The sequence below is a fragment of the Drosophila novamexicana genome, unplaced genomic scaffold (genome assembly GCF_003285875.2).
Source record: "Drosophila novamexicana strain 15010-1031.04,08,12 unplaced genomic scaffold, DnovRS2.1 tig00000932-arrow-arrow-pilon, whole genome shotgun sequence".
Taxonomy (NCBI): domain Eukaryota; kingdom Metazoa; phylum Arthropoda; class Insecta; order Diptera; family Drosophilidae; genus Drosophila; species Drosophila novamexicana.
Genome location: NW_020824832.1, coordinates 1,061,804 through 1,084,209, shown reverse-complemented (window position 1 = coordinate 1,084,209; position 22,406 = coordinate 1,061,804). Strand labels below are relative to the sequence as shown.

At 36.8% G+C, this 22,406-nt stretch overlaps 1 protein-coding gene across 4 annotated transcripts; it reads left to right on the top strand.

Moving 5' to 3' along the window:
* The first annotated feature begins 176 nt into the window (after positions 1-176).
* Positions 177-20,189, top strand: LOC115765182 (nucleoprotein TPR). 4 transcript variants are annotated; one of them, XM_030708609.1, is made up of 13 exons: positions 177-221; positions 353-460; positions 545-701; positions 760-1,229; positions 1,289-1,376; positions 1,449-1,558; positions 1,654-1,761; positions 8,828-11,485; positions 15,257-15,352; positions 15,519-15,814; positions 15,883-15,982; positions 18,586-18,888; positions 19,853-20,189. In XM_030708609.1, exons 2-13 carry the CDS (start codon positions 422-424, stop codon positions 19,898-19,900), a joined length of 4,473 nt encoding a protein of 1,490 aa, XP_030564469.1. In that variant the 5' UTR covers positions 177-221; positions 353-421; the 3' UTR covers positions 19,901-20,189. The 4 variants fall into 4 exon arrangements, with proteins under 4 accessions (XP_030564469.1, XP_030564466.1, XP_030564467.1 ...); XM_030708606.1 differs by lacking the exon at positions 19,853-20,189 and adding an exon at positions 19,063-19,844; XM_030708607.1 differs by lacking the exon at positions 19,853-20,189 and adding an exon at positions 19,103-19,272.
* The last annotated feature ends 2,217 nt before the right edge of the window (positions 20,190-22,406 follow it).

The following is a 22,406-nucleotide window of genomic DNA, read 5'->3' as shown; positions in this document are numbered from 1 at the left end:
ATGTGGTTGCAAACGCAGTGCCTGAAAATACGTATGATCAGCGTCTTACCGTGCAATGATATATCGATGTTCCGGAATCATCGATCTATCGCACAATTGCGAAGCCTTCTAAACTTCGATTCCACCATCGATGTTTTTGCAGCGCGCCCATTTTGTGAGCGTCTGTAATCTTTTAATAACACAATTCAACCAGACGTTGCTTGGATGTATTAAGTACGCATGTGAGTGGAGGAAAATATAAAATATTTAAATTAAAAAAAAAAATCAGGTTCACCTATTCAAAATGGTTGCCAAGTCCTTAAAATAGCGAAGAATAAGGAAGACGAACATAATAGTATTTTTGATTTCACAGACAACCGACGCAGGTCTGACTTCTTCGTTTATGTTCATTTGTTTTTGTTTTGTGTAAAATTGTCTTACAATGGAAATACGTGTCTGGAAAACGATTCTATTACAGTGGGTAAGTTTTTATAGCTGTGCCTACGATCGGTATTAAGTAAGAGTAAAATATATATATTAATGCTTTAATCTAAATAAATTCCAGGTGCAAAAATGCAATTTCATAGAAAATATTACAAGTCTAGAAAATTCCGATATAGAGGCTTTCTTTGCCTTTTATGCACAGTATGCTCAAGTTAAGCTACCGGCGTCGCCTTCAAGCGTCACAATTCCTCTGGAACTACTGCAAACTTTTCTTAGAGGTATAGGCATTTTAAAACTATCCCATTTTTGTTTTTATTGAAATCATGTCATTTGCAGATAACTATCCAAATTTTGAGCCGCGTTTGGAACTTGATGGTCGTATAGTAGCAGCAGATTACATTTATGTCTACACACTTCTAATGCACTACACCTGCGTCCAGAGTCCTAGCGAATATTTTCAAAATATTTGCACAAATTTACCATACAATATCCAGCAGTACATAGCTGAATTTTTCCAACAGACTATAAAAAAGCCACAAATGACTCGTAATCATTTGCACGAGACCATTGTCAGTATTCCCGTGTCAGTCCAAAATAAAAGTAATGGAAGTAATTCTATGATAGACAGCAACACCCTGGACTCGGCTTCACTCGATGATGATACGAGTGCGAGTACGAATCCTGCGACGCCAAAGACTGTGAAGCGGGAACTGATTAACTTTCCAGGTGTCAGCCTAATGCCAGCCCCGCCCACTCCTAAAACTGAGCTTCTTGAACAGTGTACGCGTGAGCTGTTGGGATTACGTGTAAGAGGCTGTGAAAAGGTGTACATAATCCATACTAATAAAATTCAATTAACTAACAGGCTCAGTTGGAAACCGAACGGTATGAAAAGACGGTTCTAGAGGAACAAATATTAGAAAATGAACATCTGATAGATTCGCTCACTAAAGGTATAAATATTGAAAATATTTATTTTTTAATCTAAGCAATAATTTTCATTACATTTTTTTTTCTTTACAAAGAGAATGTAGTGAAAAAGAAGCAACTGACCAAATTTACGGCCACCCTTCAGGACGGAGACGACAATGAGAACACTTACATGCATAGCTATGTACCCAATGAATTTGAAAATGTATGTAATATCCTTAATTAGTTCGAGTTTTGATTACCTACCTGCTGCCTGCCTAACCATATATTAAAATTTGTTCACATCTACCTGATTTACAGTTAAAAAAACAACTGCTCAAGAAGCTTAGCAACAAGGATACTGTCCTTGCCAAAAAAAATGAAGAGATGCATGAGCTGATAAGCAAACATGGCAAGCTGGCTTCCAAGGTACGTACAAAAACCGCTAAACTGGCTTCTTGACAGAAAAACTTTAAATAAGTATATGATGTAAAGTATGTCCACCAGAAGATACCCTATACCCAGCGCCGAGCTGCCTTAACATTCATTCATTTTTTACATGTAAGCAGCAATATGCATTCTTATCTTTAAGTCGTGGGAACGAGGTATTCAAAGTAGAAATATTTTAAATCTCATCTAAATATCTCATTTCGAGACTCTTTAACTCAAATCTAGATTATATATTTTAAAGACGCGTTAATCCAGAATGGCATGGTTAGATAGATTTAGCTGATCAAGAATATACACATACAAGTTATAGGGTCGAACATGCATCTGTTTATACTCTGAACTCATCGAAAATGGATAAAAAGGGTATAATGCTTTTGTCCAAATGTATTTAACAGGGAGAAGATCTCCGACCCCTTTAAAAATATGTACGTTCATGATGTTTCTTGTTCTGCGCAAAACCATTTATATTCAAGACTGTTTGGGATGCTATGAATTACCGAGGATTTTCGAATGACTGTATTGCCACAATTGTATTGTTATCGTATATCACGTACTTGCGTTCTAGCGTTTTTGTATAATTCGCACCAACTAGAATATATGTATACAAAGCCGCTCTATTCGCCACCTCGCATTTACAAAACACCCCCTCCCCTACCGACGCTACCATAAAAAAATATTGTTTGGTAATCCATTTCAAGTGGAATTGTAAAAATAAAAACTGTCTTGACCACTGAAATCTTACCATGATTCTTCTTCTGCCTGTTTAGGAGTTCCTAATATACTCAATGGCCGAATTGTCTCGGTTGTGGTAAAATGACCAAACTGCGTAAACGCTGGCTAAGAAGCTTATTACTGCTCTCTTTCCTAATATTAATTTGTATTATTTGAATAGAATACATATATCTAGTACCTTTCATTTTATAGCAAGTGCCACCACCCTATAGCTATGACCCCAATAAATAAACCAATTTAAGCAACCACATTTAAGCCACAATTAGAATGCGATTGTCATTTTGAGAATATGCAATTATTTTATAAAACAATAAAATCTTCTGTTGAAAATTCAGGATCGGTTATGAAAAACAGAAGTTATTAAAGAAAATGTGTTTGCGGAATTTAGCGTATGGGTTTTTTTTTGGAATTCTATCCACAGCATTGTAATTGCGATTCTGTTGTATTTAGTGCTGTGTGTATGTGCTGCTATGTATTTCAATTAGTTTTATTTTTATACCCTTGCAGAGGGCATTATAATTTTGTCGTGAAATGTGTAACGCATAGAAGGAGACATCCCCGACCCCATAAAATATATATATTCTTGATCAGCATCAACAGCCGAGTCGATAGAGCCATGTCCGTCTGTCTGTTTCTATGCGAACTAGTCTCAGTTTTAAAGCTATCTTAATGAAATTTAGCAGAAGTCCCTCTTTCTGTTGCACGCAGCTCATATGTGAAAACCATTGGATCGGACCACTATATCATATAGCTGCCATAGGAACGATCGGTCGAAAATTAAGTTTTTGTATGAAAGAACATTTTGTTTATCAAGATATCTTGACCAAACTCGGCACTTATTAGATTTACTTTACTCCTCATATATATGCAAAATCCTATTAAGATCGGACCACGATATCATATAGCTGCCATAGGAACGATCGGTCGAAAATTCAGTTTTTGTATGAAAAAACATTTTGTTTTTCAAGATATCTTGACAAAACTCGGCATTTATTAGTTTTACTATGCTTCTCATATATATGCAAAATCCTCTTAGTATTCAATAAAGTTCAGTATTAAATGGTTGCGAAAAATACAAATGAGGCACATCTTATATTTCATAAATTTGTTACTCATCGACGGTTAAATGTGGCGCTTCTTTATTGATACAATATTTTATAGAATCCTCCCGGTTATTTGAGCCCCGGTCACAAGCAATTGCTCTTATATTAAGGCCTTAAGAATGGGGGCTCTTAAGTTAGTTAGTTTATTAATTTATTTAGTAACTAATGCAGGTAGCTTTCAGGTTATCTTAAAATAATATTACCTATAATAAATATAAATAAACGGAAAACATGAAACTTAAAGAAAATGTAAATTAATTATCTTTAAAGAAAGAATTCTTTAAGCGTATGTTTAGCACTATTGGCAGAAAAATCGCAATGCATTTCAGTTGGAAGATTGATATAAATGTTCGTTGCTTGCATAAGCATTTCTATTGGTCTTCACAGAAAACGGCAAATGGTATCGCAAAGATCTGCTCGGCAAATTAAAGTTAATGCGTGCTAGAAGGGCCAGACAGTAAATAATTCCTACAACTAAATTGTTAAAAAAAAAGCAGCGCTGCTATCACTCTTCTATCTTCCAGAGATGATTACTGTAATAATCGACACCTAGTTATGTAAGGCGGTAAAGGGTCTGCAAAGTTAAGGCATTGTAAGTTACATTTTAAAAACTGTTTTTGCAGCCATTCAATCATATTTGCACTCACAATTGTAGATGGGCTTCAGATATAAGAGGCATTCTCTAAAAAAAAGTCCTGTGAACGGGTCTTTAAACTGGGTAGAGTTTCGCCTAACAAACCCAAATTTCGCATACGCATACGCATAGGCATAATATAGTTGATATGCTAAATGAATAAGAACTTAGAGTCGACATTAACTCCATTAGTCTAAAGATTCAGATTTACGAATAAGCTCTTACTCAATAATGGAATAGGATGAAAGAAGGTTCTTTCCTAGAAACTTTTGCTTAATGTGATGTGATAGCATTTAGCTACGTTCAATGGTAACTGATTATGTCTACACCATTTAGACAAGTTGTACAACTCCTTCTACAAAACCAGTACATCATGCTGAAACGAAATGCGTTTTAACTTTAAACCGAATAGACCAGTGGACATAGCGAAATAACTTACAACATATTTCTACTTGTCATAAGGACCTCTTACCATTAAAATTGAAATTGGCTTACACAACACACGAGTTTTTTCTAAACCATCGTCCGTAAACTTTTCAATTTCATCCCAACGTGAATTTTATTGCTGGCCTTTCTTAATGGATATGTCAACAAATAATTATACAGCTTGCTTACTTCAGTATTCACCGATGTGTTTATTTAATTTAAGCCAAGAACCAAGCATTTTAGGAGTAAGATGCAGATTGATTCGCATAAAATCGTATCTTTTGTGAAGAATAAAAACAAATGCTCATTTACAATCTTCTTTTGCCCCTCGCCAAGATTTCTTATTTTAAGAAAAATTTTACAAACTGAGTTTGAAATGTTAGATAAGAATAGTTTCTTATCAAGTATTGCAAATATAAGTTTTTATTTCCCTGCTTTCTTTTTATACCCTTGCAGAGGGTATTATAATTTTGAAGAAGAAGGAGATATCTCCGACCCCATAAATTATTCATAAAAATATAGCCATGTCTGTCTGTTTCTTTGCGAACTCAGGCTTAAAGCTATCGTTACGAAACTTTGCAGAAATGTTTTTTTTTCTTTTGAACGCAGTACATATGTCGCAACCAGCTTGATCGGATCACTATAATATATCATATGCTGTCATAAAAGCGATCGGTCGAAAAGTAGGTACTTGTATGAACAACATTTTTGTTTATCTATTTTAGCCAAATTTGCCATTTATTAATTTTACTGTGCTCAACATCTGTATACAAACTCCAATCAACATCGGACGACTATATCATATAGCTGCCATAGGAACGATCGGGCGAAAATTAAGATGTGGGAAAACCTTTTCTGTTTTTTTCTAGAAATTCTAACCATACTCGACATAAGCTATATTCCCTGTGCTTAGATACGGGCAACACTATGAGCATTATGAAAAGGTTGGGCCTGCAAGGGTATTATTAGCCCTTCGTTCTCGTTTTTTATACCCTGAACCCATTAAAAATGGGTATAAGGGTATATTGTATTTGTGCAAAATCCAAATGTATGTAACAGGCAGAAGGAAGCATCTCCGACGCCATAAAGTACATATATTCTTGATCAGTACCAATAGCCGAGTCGATCTAGCCATGTCCGTCTGTCTGTCCGTCCGCCCGTCCGTCCGTATGTATGAACGCAAGGATCTCAGAACCTAGAAGAGCTAGAGTCTTGAAATTTTAGATATAGATGCTCCTAGCTCCCGCGCAGATCGAGTTTGTTTCCGATAATCGATAACTTACTCCGTTTCCAACCAATCGATAAAATCGATATCGATATCCTGTTTTTGGGCAATTTTGGTAAATAATAAGAGCTAGAGTCACTAAACTTGACATATAGCTTCTAAAATAGAATATATATATGCATTTGATGCTGATGTTGGAAGAAGAGGTTTCTGGGTATTCCCTAGTCGGGAGCTCCCGACTAGAACCTCTTACTTGTTTTATATTATTTTTGTTTGCTCAAAAACTTTTTCAAAATGTTTATCGCAGATTTTTGTCAATTTTTGTTTTGCCAGGTAATTTACAATTAGTAATCCATTGGTGACCAAAGCAATTATTTTAAGGAATCTTGAACAATTTCACAGCATCCCCGTCCCCAATAGCTGCAGAAGCATGATTTAACAATACGCTTGCAACCACTTTTTCTTTCATCCTTCATTGTTTTGGTTTAGTATATGTTAGATTAATCGCATGACAAAGTTGAAGTCCGCCCGATTACGTAGTTTGGTGTCAGCTAATGATACGCCTGACAACACGCGCAGAGGCCAATTTTCTGCAATTTTTTACAACCTTTTACCAAAACCCATACAATTAATACATACGTCAAACTGCAAAATAATCGAAACAAGAATATTTTATGCCAGTGATCCCCATGAGTGCTCGCGACCATTTTGTTATGCCCAGAGAGAGTAAGACTGCTGAGAGTGGCAGCCGAACGATGCTTTTTCTTAATATATGTGCATATGTTAGTTTCAAATCCTTACAGTCCAAAAACATATGTGTGTATGCATGCGCAGAATGTGCCTCGATTTTTGCACAGTTGTGTGCATTTCATCCTCCCTGCCTGTCCAATGCAAATTTTTGGGATTTCTGAAGTTCGAGGTCTACACACACAAATGTGTGTAAATGAGTAGATCGTGTGTGCAGAGCTCGAAATTCAGATATCCCAAAAACTTCACATACAAAATTGTGTAAGTGTAAATGCTTGGCCGGCCCAAAAATTTGCATACATACATGTCGACAAACCGACGATCAATTACCCTTGCAGAAATAAAACTTCGATTTTTTTTTATTTTAAGCAAGATACATATGTCCCCGCCGTAAACAAAAAAAAAAAAAAATGAAAACAAAAAATATAAATATTTCACTTATGTCATTTAAAGTTTTTATTAAATAACTAAAGTTTCTAGTCGGGAGCTCCCGACTAGGGGATACCTTTAAGTACACTTCTAATAATACAAATAAAAAACAAAGAAAAATTTTCCCTTGGCACAGCCCAAAAAAGAAAATAGTTTCCTCGGTAGGGTTCGAACTCGCAACAGACCGCGCTACTTGTAGCCTCCTCTACCCAATTATTAACTTTTAATGGGGAAAAAACGAATTAAAATAGCAGCACAGAAAACAATAATATTGCAATTGCAATTCTGTTGATAGAATTCGCACCAGACGCGCATGAATGTGTGTGGGTACATGTATACAGAAATACTTGGAATTTGCGTTAGCTGTCGAGGAAACTTTTTTTTTGGCAAAAAAAAAACCATAAACTATTTTTCTGAAAATAATATTATTATATTGCTATTATAAAAATTTTGCGTTAAAGTTATACGAGGTTATACGAGGGTCAGTTAACGAACAGAATGTCAAGCATACGTTCGTATCCATATGGAAATGAACAACAACCGCGGCTTACCAGTGTTCGTTGCCTGTTGACAGCTCTATGATGTTTTTTTACCCTGAACCCATTAAAAATGGGTATAGGGGTATATTGTATTTGTGCAAAATCCAAATGTATGTAACAGGCAGAAGGAAGCATCTCCGACCCCATAAACTATATATATTCTTGATCAGCACCAATAGCCGAGTCGATCTAGCCATGTCCGTCTGTCTGTCCGTCCGTCCGTCCGTATGTATGAACGCAAGGATCTCAGAACCTAGAAGAGCTAGAGACTTGAAATTTTAGATGTAGATGCTCCTAGTTTCCGCGCAGATCGAGTTTGTTTTCGATAATCGATAACTTACTCCGTTTGAGAGCAATCGATAAAAATCGATATCGACATCCTGTGTTTTTAGCAAATTGGGTATATAATAAGAGCTAGAGCCATTAAACATGATATGTTGCTTCTAGAATATTATAGATATTTCAAGTATCTTTCATTCCATACCTATCGCCACCTCCCCGCTACCACCGCAGAGCTATAAATCAAGCTAATAACCCAACTTTTATTGCCAACCAATTTAAACCACAATTTAAATGCAATTAACTTTTTCAGAATACACAAATATTCTATGGTACAATAAGATATACTGTAGAAAATTTCATAAAGATCGGTTGAGAAAAACCAAAATTATATGCAACTGTGCAATTGAATGGGGCAGCAGCTTTAAGAATTTCTGTATACATGTACACACACACATTCATGCGCGCCTGCTTCGCATTCTAATAGCATGGTAATTGCATCTATTTTTTGTAATGTTATTTTAGTTCCTTTTTTATCATAAGTACTTAATTGTTGGTGTGGCTGCTGAGTAGAGGAATAGCAAGTGAAGCGGTCTGTCGCGAGTTCGAGTTCCCTGCCAAGGGAACTTTTTTTATTATTTAATTTGGTGTTGGAATAAGAGGGTTCAGGGTATCCCCTAGTCGGGAGCTCCCGACTAGAACCTCTTGTTTTTTTTTGTCGCCGTAGACCCACCCATGCCGAAAAACCACAGACCAAACTAGTCTATGGGCTGTAAGGAATTAGAAAGAGCCATATCGACATTGGGCACTGAGCGAGCGTTTCCCCTAGTCGGGCACTCCCGACTAGAGCACTCTAGTTTGTTTTTTTTTTTTGTTTTTTTGTTTGAAACATTCGTTGGAATTCCTTCTCTTACGACTTTTTTATCAACAGCTTAAAATGTCAGAGGACCACGTGCTTTTTTGTATAGACCGAATAGGCGACCTGGAGCGGCAATTGGAGAATATGTCGCAGTTACTGACCGACAAAGACGATAATATTGCTTGTCTACAGCGTGACAAATTGGAGCTGCAGCAGTGTCTGCAAGAGACACGTGCCGAGCTACATAATGGTCGTGAAGTTCTAAACGCCTCCTTGGATTTCCTGGAAACTTCGCAGTCGGCCGATAGCATGAATACAACACCAGAAAATTTGGCTTGCTCCGTTATAGATAAACAATTGCGTGAAAAGGAAGAGGAAAATGACGAGCTGCGTAAGCATTTAACAGCCATCGTGGAAGAAAAATCAAATTTACTGTGGAAACTGTTAAAGATCATGAAACCCTTTCAAATGGAGATGCCAGCGGCACCTGATGTTTCACAACTTGTGTGCTTAAATGAGCCAGAAGTAGACCAGTTGTCCGTCCACTATGAGCAAGAGCTGCAACGTGTAAGAGAACTGCAGGTTCAGTACTACACACTAAAGCAGCAAAATATGCAGTATGCAGAGTACATTCAAGAGCAAATAAAAAACAAAGCGGAAAAATTTGATCGCGTGTTAGAAGAGACTCAGTTAACTCTGCTATCTAGTATTGACAAGCTGCAGAAACGCGACAAGGAAATTGGGCACTTTGCTAACATTTGCCAGGAACTTGAAAAAAAAGATGAGCAACTTGCGCAGGTGGGCTGCGAATTAATTCAACGATGCAGTCAAACTCGTATCCTAGAAGAACAAATCACCGGCGAAAGAGAATACTCATTCAGTCAACGACCCAAGTTAAACTCGCAAGAAGTAGTCATTAATTCTCAGAAAGATCAATTATTTGAGCAGCGGCAGCATCTAAACGACATTAAAGAGCAGCTACAGTACTTAATAGACATGGTAGGCGCTAAATTTAATCAGAATACAACTTCATCCGCTACCAGCGAAAGTTGTCTGGTATATATGAAAAATATGTTGATATGTTTGCTGACAAGAATATGCAACCAGGATAAGGATAAGAAGTCTGAAAATTTACTGAATCAACACTGCCGCTTACAATCCAGCAGGTATCAAATGAATGTGTCGATTCAAAATCTTCCCAAGCAACAGCATAATGCTGCAAATACAAATCAATTTCAGTTTGAGCAAGAACTAAAAACTATAACTGAAAAAGCAAAGCTGCAGAGTATAGATCAAACGCAGCTTATGCAACAACTGGAAGATGAGCGACATGAACGTTACAATCAGACGCTAGAGAAGGCACACGTTGAACAGGAGCTGATGGCATCCCATAAGAAGCAAAAACAGCTGGAACAGAAATTAATGGAACAAACGGAGCTGCTGCAAAAGGGCGAGTCCACCAGCCAGTCGCACCAAGATCAGATTATGATACAAAGACAGCAGTTAGACAAACAGCAACGGGAACTTAATGCTTTGCAGTATAAGCTGGAAGTAGCGGAACAGCAGGTAAAAACGGCAGAGGCACAGTTGCATAAGCAAGAATCCTTGCTTATACATATCAACAAACTACAGGATGCGATAAAGGAAGAACAGCATGCAAATTTAAGTTTAAAACAAGAGCAATTACAGCAAATGGAGCACACACGTATTGTCGAAAAGGATTTTAAAGCGATTCAGTACATGCTTGAAAAAAGGGAGGAGGAATTAGAGAAGAGCAAAGTGCAGCTGGAATCAAGTACAAAGCGCTTGGAGAAAGTTGCCATTAAACTAGGGGAACACCAGGCACTTTTATCTAAAACGCAACGCGAAGTAACTCAGTTCAAACTGGCACAGAAAGAACAAGCAGAGCTTATCAAAGCGTTGCAACATGACAAGGAGAGTCTGCAGTTGGAATTGCAAAAGAACAAGGAGCGTGCAAATCGTTTAGAGGAAAAGCAGGCTAGCTTGGCATATCAACGTGTTTTTGCGGAGGCTGCACAAACTGCAACTTATGGACGAACTATAAAGCTGGAGAGAGATTGTAAAAAAACAAACAGCACCATAATACAGGATTTACAGCTGCAGGTGAATGACGTCGAGAAGGAAAAAGTGAGCCTGATTCTTGAAATGGGCGGCCTCAACTCGGAGATTGTGCATCAGCAAAAACGTATAGCAGATTTAAGTGCTCAATTACAACAAGCAAACGAGACAATTGATGAAATGCGTAGCTCAATGCAAACCAATGAAAAGAACGCTTGCAATGCTCAAGAGCAGGAACTCGATCGGACACGGCTCCTACATGAATCGATACAGTATCAACCAAATGATAAGATAGAGCAACCTAAATTGGAGAACAAGAATTCGATAGGCCGTGAGACTTATTATCAGCGCAAACTTAATATACCAAAAGATGAGCCAGAAAACAGCAATGATGAAGCTAGCGATTCACATAAAAGCCAGGATAGGCTGATAGAAACTTTGGAGAGTTATAATTCTAACCAACCACAAATGCAGGAAATGCAGGAACAACTTGAGCAACACCGAGCTAAAGCACACCAGCGTGAGATCGATTGTCAGATATTGCAGGCAAAGTATCGCGAAACAAAGGAAGAAATTAATCGCTGTGAGCAAAAGCTCAAGGATCAGCGTCTTGAGATGGAGGGGAAATTAGAAAAGATGAAAACAAAAATGGTAAGTCAACTTTGAGTGCAATACTTAGTATTTATTCCGTTCTGTTGCCTAACAGCACTTGCATGTACATTGCCTTTATCTTGGTTGCCAACGCGTATTCTATGGCAGTAATTCTATCAGTAATTGAACTGCACCCATTAAAAATGGTTGAAAGGGGTAATATATATTTGTGCAAATGTATGTAACAGGCAAAAGGAAGCATCTCCGACCACATAAATTATATATTTTCAGCATCAATAGACGTGTCGATCTAGCCATGTCCGTCTGTCCGTATTTATGAACTCAAGGATCTCAGAATCTATGAGCTATAAATTTGCAACGTAGGTCCTTCTAGTGCTCGCGTATTACGAGTTTGTTTCTGATAATCCATAGCGTGACCGTTTCCAAGTAATCGATAAAAATCGATATCGAAATCTAGTTTGTTGAGCAAATCTCGTAAGAATATAGTATAACAAGTGTGTTTCATTTTATGGCTATTGCCACCTCCCCGCTACCACCACATACATAGATATACATCGATATCGACATCCTGTTTTTTGAGCGAATTGGGTAAATAATATGAGCTTAGTTCACCAAAAATGTCAAGTATCTTTCATTTTATACCTATCGCCACCTCCCCACTACCATTGCTGAGCTATAAATCAAGTTATTAACCCAACTTTTATTGCCAACCAATTTAAGCCACAATTTAAATGCAATTGACTTTTTTACAATACACAAATATCCTATGGTACAATAAGATATACTGTAGAAAATTTCATACAGATCGGATAAGAAAAAAACAAAGTTATATGCAACTGTGCAATTGGATGGGGCAGCAGGTTTAAGAATTTCTGTATACATGTACACACACACATTCATGCGCGCCTGCTTCGCATTCTAACAACATGATAATTGCGACTTTTGCTGTAATGTTATTTTAGTTCCTTATTTTATCATAGGTATTTAATTATTGGTGTGGCTGTTGAGTAGAGGCATAGCAAGTGGAGCGGTCTGTCGCGAGCTCGAGCCCTACCGGGGAAAGTATTTTTTTTTTTTTTTGCTGGTGTGGCTGTTGAGTAGAGTAGAGTCACCAAACATGATATGTTGCATCTAGAATATTATATATATGTCAAGTATATTTCATTTATACCTATTGCCACCTCCCCACTAACACCTCATAGCTATAAATCAAGTTAATAACCCAACTTATATTGCCCACCAACTTAAGCCACAATTTAAATGCAATTGACTTTTTGAGAATACACAAAAATTCTATGCTACAATAAGATATACTGTAGAAAATTTCATTAAGTTCGGTTAAGTTATATGTAACTGCGCAATAGGATGGGCAGCTAGCGAAAACATCAATGCAACAACTGCATTTGGTGTTGGAATAAGAGGCTTCAGGTTATTCCCTAGTCGGGAGCTCCCGACTAGAACCTCTTACTTGTTTTAATTTATTTTGTCAATGCTAAAGCAAACGAGAGCTTAGCGTGAGCTGCATTTGATATTCCGCTAGTCGGAAGCTCCCGGTTATAGCCTCTTACTTGTTTGTTTATCAAGATTTCAATTTCAATATTATATAGCATAAGGATATATATAGCAGGGATCGCATGAAAAATGGGCTTTGTATTGCAAAATATTTTTGCTTTCTAAGATATTTACATTCATACATACATTCTCATATACCTGCAAAGCCTCTGAGGCTATTAAATCGTCGGCGTGCAGTATCTCTTTTCTTATTATCGTTATTTCTGTCTATTTAGAAGATTTTATGTAAGTTTCTGTGGAAAGTTGTTTCATAATTTGTTTTTAGTTTCTTGTTTAACTATTGTGTGACTGTTGGGTCACTCATTCTCAACATTCTTTGTATACTGCCGAACTCTTCAAATCAGAAAATGTAGCCCAATATGATTTCCAGGTACTTAGAGTTGAATTTACGCACAACATACAAACATATGTGGGGACAACAACGCAACTTACATAGGGACACCTGCGGAAAACTATTGGAAATTTAATGTTGAATAACATCTGTTTGTTGTCTTATTTCCATTAAATGTGTGCAAACGAATTGTTTCTTTCAATTTTGGTGTGAATGGTAAAGAAAGGAATTTAGAACAGAAATCTAATACTGAAAGACATTTTCAATTAAACAAGACATAAAATGAAAACATATCCCAATTTCTACGTGCTCGTTCGTTTTGTAAAAAAAAAATATAACCAGTTCCCACAGCCTGCTCCAACTTGCGATCGCTTCATACCTTGCAGCCATACCAAAAAGTTAATGGAAAACAAATTATCCACAAAGTAAACCAAATACAAGCACATATGTATAACAAATACATCCAGCACATCATACAATACAATCGAAATTGAAATTTTATATATAAACTTCTGAATATGTGTGACACATGAATACACAAAGTATGGCGCTTTGTGAAAGCTACCACGTGATATGGCGGTTTCTTTAATAACTTTGATGTTTGTGGATCAATGACCGAGAAAATAAAAAAAAAAAAAAATTTGAAAAGAATGTATATGAATGTGAGTGCAAAATCTCTAGCACTTTGCGGTAGCCATGACCATAAATTTTCTTAAATGATTTTTATGTTTCTTATCAAAACTGAATGGCATTTGTCACAGTAAATCTTATTGTACCGGGGAATAATCGAATATTCGCAAAAAGTCAACAGCCCTAATAAAAATTAAAATTGTTGTGTGCATCCAATTGGAATTTGTATTTATTTGGTTCATAGGAATGAGGCGATAGCATATACTATACGCAAATTTGCATATCAAATTGGTGACGCTAGCTCTTATCAAATAACCTTAGATATCCAGCTCTTCTGTACCGCATATATTATATAATATGATTTGTAGAATTCGAAGCGTGGTGCTTAAAACCAAAACATTATATTGAATAAGGGATACAGCATGCTTACTTCTTCTGTTCTGATGTATGTGTCTGTGTTACTAGTGCTTCTTCTAATGTTTCTGCAATCATCAACTGTGATTTTTATGCGATGCTTCCTCTGTTTTTCTACACATATGTATTAAATAACCAAATAAGTAAATTAATTTGATTTTAACCATATGGAATTTACAACAAATTTTATTTGATTCCTCTTCTTTTCATACACCACCAACTATATCACCTACTTTCTCTACCGCTTACTTCGCACACTAACGTGATCAAAAAACACAAATTCCTAAAAATACAAGTCGAAAAGTCTTGTACCGTTCGATTTGCATAAGCAAAGAAAATATGAGAAACCCACACAAACACATACAAAAGAAACATTAATTTCTTCAAAAGGAACTGCTAGTTTGCGTAGTGTTGGGCGCTGTTCCATTATATTTCTTAAATTATTAATCATGTTGGTGCTGTTCCTAGGGGCAATCTATATGACACTTTTGAGCAACAATGTTGTTATTAATTTAATATCTCGAAAACCAATTGAATTTTAAGTGAAAAAGCGCTAGAGCCAATCTCCTTTTAACTGTAAATCGAATGTTTGCGTATATTTATAGCTTAAATATTTTAATATTATAATGCATTAAAGTCAAGCGTGAGAACTTGGTGCTCAATAAATTTATAAATTACAATGTTAGTGCTGTGACAAGATGGCGTTAACTAATATTGGATAGTTAACGATGTTAGTATCGTTTTCGTGTACTTTTGTGCTCGATGTGGTTTGCCCTTTGCTTTTACTTATAACTCACTCTTACTGCTCACCACTAACCCTACTATGCTGTTATGTCCCAATCCACATAACCTGAAACATATAGCGCGCATTGTACACGGCGGAAGTTACCCGTATTAAGGAGAAGCAGGAGCGCGATGCGGCCACTAATAAGGTTAAAATGGAAAAATTCAGTGTTCAGGTAAGGAGCATATAATTTAACAAACTGAGTATATAAAACTGTGTCTTAAATAAATATACAAAAAAATTTTTTTGGAGTGACTGATCACTTAGTAGCTTGTAAAAAAAAATTATTTTAAAGTGTCGAAATTTTATAATTAAAAAAAAAAATACTGTCCACTTTACAGAGTGCTAAGTATGAGGAGCATACTCAAAAGCTATCTAATCAGATTGTGCGCCTTAATGAAAAGATTTTAGAGCAGCAAAAGCAGCTTACCATTCTCAGTACCAAGCTGCGGCACCGTCAGGAAGCCGACCAGGCAACGACTGCTTTGGCGGCTAGTGATGAATGGCAACCCTTTAAGCGACCTCGTGGGCCACCTACCAATCTTGGCAGCAATTTGGCAATGGAAGATGAAGAGGGTGAGGTGTTTAATAACACTTACCTTACAGATCTGAAGCTGGGTAGTGTGCCGAACATGACGTACGTTAATTACATAATTTTAAAAACTATTGACCGTTAATATTTGCAAAATTTGCTTTCACCTAAAGCGCTAAAGAATTGCATCACCGCAATTCGTTGCAACCACCACATTTAAAGAGCGCCTACGCAGCGCAGTATAACTTGGACGCCCATGATGACGATTTCAAAGTAAGTATTGACATCCATGACCACCAAGACCAAGCGCCAAATAAGTTTTGTTCCATAAAATGTCATGCATCTTATACCCTGAACCTATTGAACATGGGTAAAAAGATTGTAATGGTATTGTTCAAATGTATTTATGAGGAATCTCTGCTCATTGAAGAGCATATATTCTTATTCAGGGACCAGCAGAGTCAAATGATAATATCAGAAAGTAAAGGAGCTATACATCTAAAATTTAAAGTATTTATTTTCTATTATTATAGGCTGGGGTATATGTTCTTGACCAATAAACAATATATTAAACCATGCCCGACGGCATAAACGAGTCGATCTCAGAAGCGTTAAAAGCTACACTTGGAACTTTAAGCGTAGGTTACTCTTTTTTATATAAAAAGGTGTAATGTATTTGTACAAATGTATGTATCAGGCAGAAGGAAGCATCTCTGACCCCTTAAAGTAACCAACAACCGATCGAGCCTTGTCTGTCGGGCGAGTATGGCAAATCTCTTAGGATCTAAAAGCTAGTCACCAAATTTAGCATGTAGCTTCTTAAATAGTTTATATATATTAAATATCTTTTAAAGCTATCTCCACCTGCCCGCTACCACCTTAAAGCTACAAATTAAATAAATAAACTAATTTGAACTGCCAACTTATTTAATCCACAATTTGAATACAATTGACTTTTTGAGAATGTAAAAATATTCTATAGCACAAAAGGATCTACTGTTGAAAATTTCACCAAGAGGGTTAAGAAATACAGATGATCTTAAAAAAACGTGAAAATCGTGCCTGGCCACGAGTATGAGGCAGTTAGCTCGAATTGCAAGAATTTCTGTGTACATGAACACACACATTCATGCGTGTTTTTATTGAATTCTATCAACAGCATTGCAATTGCGGTTGTATTGTTTTCTGAGCTGTGTCTATGTGTTGCTTTTTTAATTCGTTTCTTATTCGAAGTGAATTGTTGATTTGGCTATTGAGTAGAGGAGGTTGAAAGTAGTGCAGTTGCTTCAGGTTCGAGTCCGAGTGGGGGACTATTTTAATACCCTGAACCCATTGAAAATGTATAATATAATATTTTTGTGTAAATGTAAATGTGTTTAACAGGCAGAAGGAAGCAACTCATAAGGTATATATATTCTTGATCAACGTCAATAGCTGAGTTGATGTAGCCATGTCCGTCTGTCAGCTCGTCCGCCTGTCCGTATGTATGAACACAGGGATCTCAGAACCATTTTAGATGTAGATGCTCCTAATTCCCGCGCAGATCGAGTTTGTTTCCGATAATCGATAACTTACTCCGTTTCCAAGCAATCGATAAAAATCGTTATCGATATCCTGTTTTTTGGGCAAGTCACCAAACTTGACATAGCTTCTAAAATAGAATATATATATGCATTTGATGTTGGAAGAAGAGGGTTCAGGGTATCCCCTAGTCGGGAGCTCCCGACTAGAACCTCTTACTTGTTGTAATGTTATTTAAGTTCCTTTTTTATCATAAGTACTGCATTGTGGGTGTGGCTGCTGAGTAGAGGCATAGCAAGTGGTGCGATCTGTTGCGAGTTCGAGCCGTACCGGGGAAAGTATTATTATTTTTATACCCTGAACCCATTAAAAATGGGTACAAGGGTATATTGTATTTGTGCAAAATCCAAATGTATGTAACAGGCAGAAGGAAGCATCTCCGACCCCATAAAGTGTATATATTCTTGATCAGCATCAATAGCCGAGTCGATCTAGCCATGTCCGTCTGTCTGTCCGGCCGTCCGTCCGTCCGTCCGTCCGTCCGTATGTATGAACGCAAGGATGTGAGAACCCATAAGAGCTAGAGACTTGAAATTTTAGATGTAGATGCCCATAGTTCCCGCGCACGGTCGAGTTTGTTTCCGATAATCGATAACTTACTCCGTTTCCAAGCAATCGATAAAAATCTATATCGATATCCTGTTTTTTGGGAAATTTTGGTAAATAATAAGAGCTAGAGTCACCAAACTTGACATATAGCTTCTAAAATATAATATATATATACATTTGAAGTTAGAAGAAGGGGGTTCAGGGTATCCCCTAGTCGGGAGATCCCGACTAGAACCTCTTACTTGGTTTGTTTATATTTATTCAAGTTGAATTGTTGTTGTGTTGTTCAATTTAACGCTTGTTTTTTATGCTGGTGTCGCTGTTAAGTAGAGTCGACAGTAAGTAATGCGGTCAGTTGCAAATTCGAGCACTGCCAAGGGAACTTTATTTTATTAATTTATTTGGTGTTGGAATAAGAGGGTTCAGGGTATCCCCTAGCCGGGAGCTCCCGACTAGAACCTCTTACTTGTTTTTATTTTCTTTATTACTTCAAACGAGCGCGTTGATTATTGAGCACATCTTGGAGTTGTTAAGGCTAAATGCAACAAATTTAACTCTCGTGTACATAGATCCAGCATATTTCAATTCTTTTATGAGATTTATTATGATCTTTGGTATGTTTGTAATGGCAACATAGCGCTTGGTCTTACTTGCTCTGGGTTGTGTTTGTCGTTTTTCTTGTCTGTATAGTGTTTATTCATTATTTGTTAAATTTCGATTATTACAATGTTTGTTACCTTCGACAGAACGGTCCACTTAGCCTAGACGACAGCATGAGTGCATTATTAAGTACTACGGAAGGCAACGGTGCCGGAACGCGTAAAAAGTCGATGGGTACTCACTACAAGCGCCCGGGTCCGCCAACACCCAGTAAAAATGGCGGCCGCTTGTCGTTTGGCAGTATGGAACCGCCGCGGGAAATATTACGGGAGACTTCTGACAATAATGGTATTGCTAAGACCCCCGCCCGCTTCAAGATCTTTGCATCACGTTTTAGCATTGGTTCCAGTGGTATCGGTGGCGGGGGACATTGTCTGTCAAGCGTCGAGGTAAAATGCAACTGAATCATATTTGTGTTCTTGCCGTCTCTTTTTTTTTTTTGTTTAGCTTGTAGAATATTCCCTGTGTTTACTGCCTGCCGTCATGTCTGTCATCTTCGTCCTCGTTATGTTGTGTACTCGTACCGCAATGGTCCATTAAACAAATAATTACTCCTTTTACAGCAACGACGTCGACGTCAACGTAAAAAAAATTTGTTTACAGGTATGCACCGCCGCATTCCGGAGATGCGACCAGCGAAATCTTTTTTCAGTGCAACTCCACGTAAGAGCTGCTCCTACTTTGATCACCAGCAAGTGATCGCGCAATGGGATGCGGCATCAAAGGTCCAAGAGCATCATCCGCCGGGCAAGATACAGCATTTTTCTAACACTGTGTTATTAGCCATGAATAATGGCCAGGACAGTGCGCCGAAAATTTGTCGTAGCCAGTCAGTGACGACAACTAGCTCGACTATCAGTCTAGCATCCGTTAGTCAAATTTTATTAAGTGGATGCAAGCAGACAGACACTGCACGCTCGTCTTTTTGCTTGCATGGTACAACGACGGAATATAAGCGCATGCAGCAACGAAGCAAAATAAAACAACAACGTGAACGATGTTTTGATCAGTGGAGGCATTTTTCTGAATCACAGTCTAAAGAAAAATAGGCAAAGGATGGTAATGCACCGTATTGCGCTGGAAAAAATTAATAATAACAATTAAAATGTAACAAGCCACTGCTGAAGGGGCTGGCTGACCATCATGAGGCGCTTAAGCGACAGAATTCGGCGAAACGTGGATTTGTTGCTCTTGTTCACTGACTGCTTTTACAAAGAAAAAATAGTTAGAAGATATAAAGTAACTTGACAGCAGGCAGCGCGTCTTAAAACAACACATCAAATATCTTTCAAAATTAAAGATTGATTTCAACTAATTCTTTTAATACAAACAACTTCCGTTGTCCTTTTTCAGAACTCGCCTCCCAAGCGACGCCTCAGTAACATGTTTAAACGCAAGTAGGTGTGTTTAACTCCAATAGACCAGCAGCCATTGTAACCTTGTGTATTTTTTTGTATAGTAAAATGTAAGTTTAGTTATTCAGCAGAGTGAAAAGTGCTATATAAGAATGATTAGTGCTGTAACTATTTAATATATAAGTTAATTATTTTCTAATTTCAAAGCTATTTTGGCTTGAAAGAATTGTATACGGTTCGTCGCAACTGACTTATCTCTTAAGAGTACCCACTTTATTGCAACATATGTTATGAAAATATTATAATGAATTTCGATAAGCAATGTACTACTATATGAATTTTGTATGTATATATATATTTATTATTTTGTCTATGGATCAACGCAATTGACCTATCTCTTTATTGCAACATATTCAAATATTCTTATGAATTTCGATAAATATTGTTCTAGTATATGAATTTTGTATATATATATTTTGACGGAACAAATGATGCGATAACATTTTTCTATTTTTTTTTTCACGCAACAATAAAGTTATAGATCATCAGATACTCGTATCAATAACGTCTATTGTATAATGAAATGTATACCAGGGAAACCCGCGGTGGACACAATCAACCGAATTCTAGAAAATTCTTTTTTAAGTGATTATAACTTCTCAATCAATGTTATATGTAAAACTTTATTGTCAGGTGATTAATGGCCTCTTGATCTCATAATCAAGTCTGAGATAAATCAATTCGCAATCCATTTATTGATTGAACTCTACTGGCTAAAACATATGATTGGACGTCACTTAACGCAGACGGTCTGAATAATTTTCAAATTTTTTTAAATGAAAGTATTTAAAAGCTTAGTAGGAATCTTTATATGTGCCCGTTCCTCTTGAGGCATTCGTTTAAAAACTAAGTTTATAAATCATCAAGCACCACTGTTTCGAACTTAAATAACTGAGTTATATGATTGCTTATGTTTATAGCCTCACAAATAAAATGATTTAACAATATCCGAACCAAACTAAGGATACTTACTAAGTGAAATAAGAATCTAAACAAATTGAATATCTCGAGAAAGGCCTTTCATACTTCGAAATTTATAGTATATATATATATATATAAATATATATACATATATATTCGTTTTAGCTAGACATAGTATTTTTATACCCTGAACCCATTAAAAATGGGTATAAGGGTATATTGTATTTGTGTAAAATCTAAATGTATGTAACAGGCAGAAGGAAGTATCTTCGACCCCATAAAGTATATATATTCTTGATCAGCATCAATAGCCGAGTCGGTCTAGCCATGTCCGCCTGTCTGTCCGTCCGTCCGTATGTATGAACACAGGGATCTCAGAACCTATTAGAGCTAGAGACTTGAAATTTTAGATGTAGGTGCTCCTAGTGCCCGCGCAGATCGAGTTTGTTTCCGATAATCGATAACTTACTCCGTTTCCAAGCAATCGATATTGATATCCTGTTTTTTGGGCAATTTTGTTAAATAATAAGAGCTAGAGTCATCAAACTTGACATATAGCTTCTAAAATAGAATATATATATTCATTTGATGTTGGAAGAAGAGGGTTCAGGGTATCCCCTAGTCGGGAGCTCCCAACTAGAACCTCTTACTTGTTATTTCCTGAACCCACTGCAAAAGGTTTAAAAAGGGTATAATGGTATTGTCCAAATGTATGCAGCAGGCGGAAGGCAGCATCTCCGACACCAGTTGTCGAAGGCTAAATCGCCTATAAATAACTTGTGTTTTTCGCCAAATATCTTACGAGCCCAATCTTTTTATACCCTTAAAGAGCATTTTAATTTTGTTATGAAATGTGTAACGCATAGTAGGAGACATCTCCGACCACATGAAGTATATATATTCCAATTAGTCTCTTAGCTATCGTCTTCAAACTTTGCACAGGTCATTCTTTTTTTTTTTTTGTCGGATCCGGCCGAATCGGATTACTCTATCGTATACCACAGGAACTATCGGTGCAAAAGTAGGTGCTTGTGTGACACATTTTATTGTTTATCAAGTTATCTTACCCAAACTCGGCATTTATAAGCTTAACTATGCACTTATCATATTTGCAAAATCTTCCTTACAACGGATAGCTATATCATATAACTGCCATAGTAACGATAGGTAGAAATATAAGTACTTGTATGGAAAAATTGTTGATATATATTTTAATCAAATTCGTATTTCTAAGTTTTATACTATACTATATACATGTACTTTCGATCTTAGCACATATATATCATCTAACTGCTATAGGAAGGATTGTTGAATAGTATAATTTTGTATGGCAAAATATACTTTTTTTCTAAGATATTTTCAACAAATTCAGCATTTTCTCGCTGCACCATTCTCACACATCTTTAAAGGGGAAATGTCTACAAGATTGTTAAATCTTCGACGTGCCGGAAATGACCTAACTTTCTCGATTAATTTATTTGTATTACTGCTTAAATCAACGAGCTCGCAGCGTAGGAGCTGCATTTGATGTAAAAGAGGGTTCGAGGTATCCCCTTGTCGGGAACTCCCGA

Coding starts and splice junctions, on each gene's coding strand:
- LOC115765182 (XM_030708606.1), top strand. CDS start 422: ATGGAAATACGTGTCTGGAAAACGATTCTATTACAGTGG. Junction 702..759: donor ACTGCAAACTTTTCTTAGAG/GTATAGGCATTT, acceptor TGTCATTTGCAG/ATAACTATCCAAATTTTGAG. Junction 18,889..19,062: donor ATTGTCTGTCAAGCGTCGAG/GTAAAATGCAAC, acceptor CTCCTTTTACAG/CAACGACGTCGACGTCAACG.